This window comes from Rutidosis leptorrhynchoides, chromosome 2 (genome assembly GCF_046630445.1).
Source record: "Rutidosis leptorrhynchoides isolate AG116_Rl617_1_P2 chromosome 2, CSIRO_AGI_Rlap_v1, whole genome shotgun sequence".
In the NCBI taxonomy this organism is placed as follows: Eukaryota; Viridiplantae; Streptophyta; class Magnoliopsida; order Asterales; family Asteraceae; genus Rutidosis; species Rutidosis leptorrhynchoides.
In genome coordinates, this window is record NC_092334.1 from 674,041,916 (window position 1) to 674,050,780 (window position 8,865).

At 30.7% G+C, this 8,865-nt stretch overlaps 1 protein-coding gene across 1 annotated transcript; it reads right to left on the bottom strand.

The window, feature by feature from the left end:
* Positions 1 to 5,921: 5,921 nt before the first annotated feature.
* On the bottom strand, positions 5,922 to 7,582 carry LOC139893940 (calcium uniporter protein 4, mitochondrial-like). Its single transcript, XM_071877144.1, has 2 exons — positions 7,061 to 7,582; positions 5,922 to 6,508 (listed from the first exon to the last, which is right to left on the bottom strand). Exons 1-2 carry the CDS (start codon positions 7,499 to 7,501, stop codon positions 6,047 to 6,049), a joined length of 903 nt encoding a protein of 300 aa, XP_071733245.1. The 5' UTR covers positions 7,502 to 7,582; the 3' UTR covers positions 5,922 to 6,046.
* Between the last annotated feature and the right edge of the window lie 1,283 nt (positions 7,583 to 8,865).

An 8,865-nucleotide genomic window follows, 5' to 3' on the forward strand; every position in this document is an offset into this window, starting at 1 on the left:
CTTGATATATACGTTTTGTTATTGGGGAACCTTTTATGTTCCACTACATTAACAGTAAACGTACCAGCAAATTCATTAATCTGTGACTTAAGTCTCTCCGAAAAACTATTATAATTGTTCATTGAAACCCTATCATGTACTCATCCACATCTTGTAACGGTAATTGCCATACCGACTACCGAGAATTAGCAATCAGTATTTCGAACTTCGCAGCAATTCTACGCCAACAGTTATATATAGATAACATCTATCTTCTAGACTTACATACTTCGAATGTGAAGTTTCTGAAAAACATCCAAACTATGAACTAGTTCTCTGAAATTGGAAAAATGCTGATGAAGCAGCAAAACCTGTAAACAACCTTAACAGTCAAAAGTTTGATGATAAAGAATAGTATGGTGGTAAAGCTGAGAAAAAGAGAAGGTTTGGAACTGAAAAACAAATTGAGTAAAGTATGAAAGAGGCTGTGGATAAATCACAAAGACTGAACCTGCCTTCAAAGAATCCAAATGATTCAGTGACTGCTGAAACCATTAGTAAGAACCTTACTTCTTATTCTAAACCTTCACAGGCAGATTTTTCGCATCATCCTCTGATATTAGAAATTCTAAGATATCATCGTATCTTTCATTATAAATATCCTCGATATTTCTGGAGATATCTTCATACCTATTCTTATCGGAAATCATTCATCTCTTCGCACTATTTGTGTTACATTATAAAAGAAACTATTTTAGTTTTTAAATCTGAAAAATTCAAAAAAATAAAAAATGGATGTTTTGAAGTAATGTTGGAAACTGAAGCATGAGTTAGTATAATATAATGACACTTGATCAACGTGATTATATTATAGTAAGTCATGCTGAGTTTTTAATGGAACGTGATAAAGGTTCACAGATCACACCCTCATCATGAACCATGTTACATAACTCTTTCATTCTATTTAATCTCTAAATATATCAAGAAAATACTTTTCTTGATGATTCGGTCTTTTCCAGATATTCTGGTAATTTGACAAATCAAGATTGTGTCATTACAATTTCTTTCTTAGAACATTAACTATGTTCATTCCGAAATGTATATCTACGAATTCTGGACCATTATTCGCTTGACTTGAAGTCGGGAAGGAAAAACGAAAGCATGGAGCTCCTAAATATAAGGGAAAATATAAAGCCTGACAACAACACATATATTACAAACCGTTTATATCAATGCGTGTAGCAATATAAAGACACGGGAGAATGAAAAATACTATAACCCCAAGGTAATAGTAGAAGAAAATAACCCTTTCTGGCGGTAGATGAAAAAGAAGAATGACAGATATGAAAGTTAGAAGTATATCAAGAATCAGAACTGGATGAAGCATTTCACAATCTTTTGTAAGTATGAAATAAGAAAGAAGATTATAGGAGTGGTGAAAATAATGAAACGGAAGAGGTCAATTTATAGCGAAATATCAGACATAGCAATCGAGGAAGATTACACATTTAAAGGAAATCTTAATTTCCTTAAATTTCAAAGAATCAAATCTTATTTAGATTATGAAGATTTTCTATTCCTTAAATTCCGGAAATCAATCGTAACTACGTCAAAAGTTAAGACGAATCTCTATTCTTTCATTTCACTCTTTTACGATAACTTCTCTCATACGCTTCGAGAAATCGGATTGTTTTATCCATATTATTCAACGGTGATAAAATTCTATTTATCAACTCATATTCGTCATGAAAACATTTTTATTGTTAGCCATGACGACCTCACTTAAATTTCAGACGAAATTTCTTTAACGGGTAGGTACTGTGATGACCCGGAAATTTCTAACCAAATTTAAACTATATCTTTAAATGATTTAATGTTTTCGACACAATAAGCAAAGTCTGTAATGTTGAGTCTCAAAGTTTTGGAACTATATTCATGTAATCAATTATTCTTTGACTGTTCTCGAAGATTCACGAACAATATATATAACTTAATGTGCATATATATATATATATATATATATATATATATATATATATATATATATATATATATATATATATATATATATATATATATATATGATTTCAAGTTATTTAGTAAACGATATTAACATTCGATTATTGATTCGATTAATATTTAGATAAGTTAACTAAAACGTTTAAGATGAACCAGTAAAACACTAATTTGCTACAGTATTTTCGAATTGCTACAGTACCCGAAAAGCTACAGTGTTTTCGAAAATCACTATTTGCTACAGTAAAAAACTTTACTACAGTAACTTTGCTACAGTAAAACACTATTTCAAAATGAAAATGTATATATTATATATATTAACAAATAGCGAGACGATGATTTATAGAAGTAAATGACCAAAACACTCGAAAGTTTAAGATATACTTTGAGTGGTATAGTTTGTGGATAACTTAAGGCTATATTTTGACAAAGGTACGTGATACGAAACGTAAAATGCAAGTTTTCTAAATGTACGAAAGGACATTCGAAAAACCGGAACCGGGACATAAGTCGAGTGACAACGTACGACTTATCGGAACAAAAATTACAAGTCAACTATGCACGTGAATTTAATATAATATATAATTAATTATATAAATTAAATATATTATATATATATAATAATTTAATATGTCGACGAACTAGATTACAAATCAGATGTGAGCTGGAATCCTAGGCCATTCGATCGCATGGCCATAACACACAGAAACCATGCGATCGCATGGAGTCTGAAATCTGGCCACACTATAAAGCTCGAGCATTCTGGCCTCTGTTTTACACACACATATATCATAATCCGTATTTATATTATTATTATTATTATTATTATTATTATTATTATTATTATTATTATTATTATTATTATTATTATTATTATTATTATTATTATTATTATTATTAATATTATTATTAATCCTAATATTATTAGTAGTATTATTATTAATTAGTATTATACATAAAATACTACGACGAGGTCATGAGCATGTCACTTTCAAAATAGTTTTTCGAGCGGGATAGAGCTAAGGAAATTATGGGTTATTGCTATGGAGGTTATGGGTAATATTCATGGGCATTGTTCGCAAGTCAAACCCAGTGTTTATTATCTCCGTTACGTCTACATACTTTCCTACAATATTGAATCTCAATATTGATACGTAAGCACTCATATTTTATCTTTTATATACTAATTGTGTATCCATGTCTAGTGCTCGAGTATATATATTTATACATGCTTGTATGCTAAATTTCGTCGTTAAACAGTTATGATGAATCACAAAGTAAATACATATATTACTGATAAAATGTATATGATATGCATGTTTTTGGAAAGCTGGCGAAAAATCAATGACTTTTCATTTAGATATCCAATAGTTTCGATGAACGGATTAAAAGATATGATCAACTGAATTATGATTGACGTTAATTGAAATTTCTTTTGAATCTGCAATTAAGATTTAAACAACTTGTTTACGAGATTGATAAAATGGATTTTTAAATATTACCAACCGAGTAAATGAATTCTTATATAAGGCACGTCTCGTTTTGTTGAACAATTGTCAAAACTGATTGTTTTATCATATTTTAAAGCCTTATAAAAACTATAGTTTAATTTTATAAAAATTGGGAAACTATGAGAAATATTAAAATGATTCGATTACCATGATTATTCAACTATTGTATTGAGTCAGATTGACTTTTTAAAATAACTTTTGATAACTTTTGTATGTCGATCTCGAGCATTAGGATTGTGATACACTATGACCTGACCTAGCTTGATATACATTTATTGACCAACATATGTTCTCTAGGTTGAGATCTACAGTTATTTGATAATCCGAGTTTCGGTCACGTTTTGGTGAACGACTTTATATGCTGCTAAGGTGAGTTTCATTTGCTCCCTTTTTAATTGCTTTTGCAATCTATATTTTTGGGCTGAGAATACATGCACTTTATTTTAAACGCAATGGATACAAGTACATACTAAATTCTACACCGAGTTTGAACCGAAAATCCCTTAGCTTTGGTAACTAGTAACTGCCGGTTATAAGAACTGGTGGGCGCGAGTAGTAGTATATGGATCCATAGGGCTTGACATCCCCGTCTGTTCCAGGTATAGAAACCCTAGCCTGAACTATAAAACAGACGTATGCTATTTGAGTGTATCGTACATGTTGGTTGCATGTTAAACACAGGGGTACTTATTAGATAGACGTTAAAGCTTAGTTACCAGGGTGCTCAACCTTGTAGAATAATTTGATAAACGTTTCTAGATGAAACAACTGAAATCTTGTGATCCACTTTTATATACAGATTATGCGAAACACTAAAACTATGAACTCACCAACCTTTGTGTTGACACTTGTTAGCATGTTTATTCTCAGGTTCCCTAGAAGTCTTCCGCTGTTTGCTTATATGTTATACAAGCTATGTGCATGGAGTCTTGCATGCTTTATTCAAGAAAACGTTGCATTCACAAAACCATCATCATGTATCTATTTCGACTGCATTGTCAACGGAAGTATTATTGTAAACTATTATTTACGGTGATTGTCTACAGGGCCGGTCCTGAGTTTTATAGTGCCCCGAGCGAGGCTGTACAAAAAAGGCCCCTAGGAATACAGATCAATGAAAATTACCGAGGCGACGTATAACGTATTGAAAGACCTTTACGCTCTAATAAATAATATAACCTATTTAAAAACGTCAACTAACGCCGTATCAATAAACATAAAAAAATGACAACATTTTTTAGAAGAGCCAAATCTTTTACTATTATTATCATCAACTACAAAATGGGGGATTAATGTTACATGAGGGATTAATTTAACGTACATCATATATTGTAGATCGATTTTTAAAAGAACTTAAATTTATAAGCATTGTATCTTAAATATAGCGTTTGAAATTTTTTCTCGAACATCATTTAGATGCTTCAGATCAATCATACACTTACAAACTATTCAAACTTATTATATAATTTAACTTGTAACTTATAGTAGCACTTTACCACCACGTAATTGTCTCAAGTAAATTATAATTATAATTATGTCAATTAAACACTAACGTTTATTTTATTAAATTAACGAAAGTTAGCGTGATAATCTATTTGATGATGTGAAACTCAAGGTTTTATTAACTATTTGTTACCACATGTTTTACGGTATGAATTCATATAAGAAGTGAAACTCATGGTTAGATTGATTGTTCATTACCAGATATTTTATAGTGATAAATCTATCCCACATCGGGTCGAAAACAAATATTTTAGTAGTATTTAACTCTTAGTCACAATGCAATCGTGTTAGTTTAAAGTCTTGGGCTGAGTTGAGTAATTTGACTAAAAATGGTAGGCTCACCTGTAGTATCACACTTCCACAACCTTCGGTCTGTTTGTGTTTTGGGCCCTGTGCAAGTGATCACTTTAAGTGATCACTTTGCACCCCTATTGGGCCGGGCCTAATTGTCTATATGTAGAAATCATCAGATGTCGAAAACCTTTAATTTAAATATTAATGCAATGTTTACAAAACATATCATATAGAGGTCAAATACCTCGCAATGAAATCGAGTGTTCGTCAGAGCGATTGTCACATGGACTTAAGTCATTTCAATAGTACTTCAAGCTTTGGTAAGAAGATATGGCAGGCGGTTGAATGAGTTTGTGTGCATACTACATTTGGAAAAACGGGAACAACATGGTATTTCGAGGCAAAAGTTGAAGTATCCCGGTAATTTTAAATGAAATCCAACTCAAATCCTTTGAGTGGATATCACAAAGATCGAAAGGAAATAAGTAATAATATTGCCTCCTGATACTTGTTATTATTAGTAATAATATTTGCTTTAAAAAAAAAAAAAAATCTAATTTGGTGATAGTTATTGCAACTTTTCTTTCGTAGTTTACCCATTTTTATCAAGTACTCCGTAATTTATAATAATATATGTGCCAAAACAAATGCCTACTTCAAATTTCTGCATTTGAAGTGAACTAGCTAGTATCAAAAACTATTTTACCCAACTTCTTGCATAGAATTCACCTTTTGTCCCTGATCTAGCTTCTTAAACGATACTTATGCATGATACCCGAAACTTTAGTTTCAAAATCTGGATAATACGCCTTACAAAGATCGTTATACTTCTCGTAATCAAACTTGTACGAATCCATAAGCTTCCTTTGCTTCATCCTAAATCGTCGTTGAAAGTACCCTTCGAAAGTGGGCTCTTTTGATGTCCTCAAGAAAAACATGTAGCCAAGTACACAATGAAAAGATGTGACAAAAAAGCAAACCGGTTCCATTACATCCCAACTTAGTTCCCAAAACGTTAACCGCATGAACCCTAACGTCTGTAGGATCAAATAGCCTAGACCACAATATAGCTCACCACGAACTTGTGATATTGCTTTTCGATCAATCAAAGCCTTTCGTGTCTCTAGTTCTTCGAGTTCTTGCCTCCTTGGATCATTTGGGATTGCCATAGATTGTGAGATTAATTTTTCCATTGATTTTGCAACCTGAAACATTAAATTGAATGTTAATATATAACTTTTACAAGATTGCGCTAAAATATAGAGAAAATGTTATGTGTATCCAACATGTAATATAAAAAAGGTTGAATTGTGTACTTTCTGAAAAAAGAAAAAAAGAAAATATGCACCTAGTTATATGTATTGTGCATACTGCATAGCATATAATACATCTCTTGTAGGATAAGTTATTGAGTTACCATCTCCACGCAAAACGTCCCAAAGTTCAAATTTCACTAGTAGTATTATTTTTTATGGCAACTGAAAATGATCGTAAATGATCACAAGATCAAAATTAAAAAAGCTATAATAATGCGGTCCATGGGCATGAAACCCCGAAATAGTTAATTTACAATCAAACTTTTAATTAGCTCGAAAAATTATTGCCGGTCAAACATTTCCATTTGACATTGAATTTCCCCTGTCCGGTTAGACCAGATACATTTAAATAAAAAAAATATCTACTTTCTTGGATAGCCTCAACACGAAATTCTTAAAAAAAAATATAGTCGTGTTTTTAGCACGTGCATCGTGTTATACCTGATTTGGATGGAGGAATACGACGTTCCCCAAAACGATAACATCTCCAGCTAAATCTAACAGTTTTGCGAATTCGAGTCCTTGATCACGATTACTACACGCTTCACTACAAATTTTAACAAATTCAGTGTAAGTAATTGAATTTGTTTGGATCAACTTGAGGGCTAATCTCACTTTCTGCAACTGTGAACACCTGATAACTTTTTTAGTATCAGGGGACGATAATCTTACAGAATCTGAAACCGGCTTATTGTTTGATACTTTCAGCTTATCTTCAAAAGGAAAATAGAAGTGTATTGGCAACCTTAAACTCGTATTTCGATTGATCAAACTGGCATCTACAGATAACGATTTTTGAGACAATGGAGAATGTACGATATTTTTTATCGTTGGGACTCGAGTTCTGTAGAGATGTTTCGCTATGGCTGTTCGGAGAGCCATTTGTGGTAGGTGGAGAATAATGTGATGGAATTAAAGTGTCTCCAAGAATAGAGGAGAGGTTTTAGTTTAAAGAATTTGAAGTATTTGTTGAATCATACTTAATTGTTTGTTCATGTCATTGATTTGTATTTATATACAGAAAAAGAAATTAAAAAAAAAAAAAAAGTGATCTCATTCACGTACCTTTCAGTGTGTGTATGTATCTTAGGAGTTCAATTCAAAAGAAAGTTCAATCATATTATATTATTAAATATAATTTAGAATTTGAATTATTTCACACTCGAAAATGTTTTGGCAAAGGTAGAATTCAAAGTTTATTATTATTATTATTATTATTATTATTATTATTATTATTATTATTATTATTATTATTATTATTATTATTATTATTATTATTATTATTATTATTACTACTACTATTACTATTACTATTACTATTACTATTACTATTACTATTACTATTACTATTACTTATTTTTAGCATATTAGATATTAGATATTAATGTTATTAATATTATTTTTATAAATAAATAAATACAAATATAATATAAATTATCATTATAGTTATACATCCTATACTATTACGTGTACTTTATGCATGCATAAATGAATAATATAATATAATAGTTTATTATGCAAAAGTAAATGTATGGCCGTTAAATAATAGGTTAAAGCTACAATAAGCTATATACTTTTTCAAATTGATCTATATACTCATTTGTGTCTCACTGTCAGCTATATATTTTCAAAAAGTATACCAATATAAGTCACTATACTTTTTTTACCTGCAGCAAAAACAATTGATGACGTGACTTCTAAGTAGTCATGATACGTCGGTGATATATCGGATCAAAAACTGAAAGTATATAGCTTACATCGGAACAAAATTGAAAGTATATGACCTATTTGTAGTCATATAAAATTAAAAAAAATGTTAAATAATTTTCTTTACCGGTTCAGCAGATAACCGGTAACGAAATGTTGATATTGGTACACTTTTTGAAAATATATAGCCGACAATAATATGCAAATTGATATATGGGCGATATCGAAACATTTGAAAAGGTATATAGTCTATTTGTAGTTTTAAGCGGAGTTTAATTAATAAACACTCTTTTCTATTCTATCTTTTGTTAAGTCCAAAACTCGATCATGACCACTCCTTTTTACTCAATCATGCAATTACTTGCGTACACCTCTCTCCCATGGTTGCAGTATACTCCGTTATACATAAACTCTTTTGGTGACAAAATGTTGGTTTAACGTAATAAAGACCAATAAAGACGTAATTATGTTTTAAGGAAATGGTAGGCATGCATAACAAAGCATACGTTGAATTATGAAAAATGTTATGCAAACATATT

Excerpts from the sequence above, each read along its gene's own strand:
- LOC139893940 (XM_071877144.1), bottom strand. The coding sequence starts at position 7,501 with ATGGCTCTCCGAACAGCCATAGCGAAACATCTCTACAGAACTCGAGTC. Across the intron at positions 6,509-7,060 it reads TATTCCTCCATCCAAATCAG|GTTGCAAAATCAATGGAAAA; the intron begins GTATAACACGAT and ends TTAATGTTTCAG.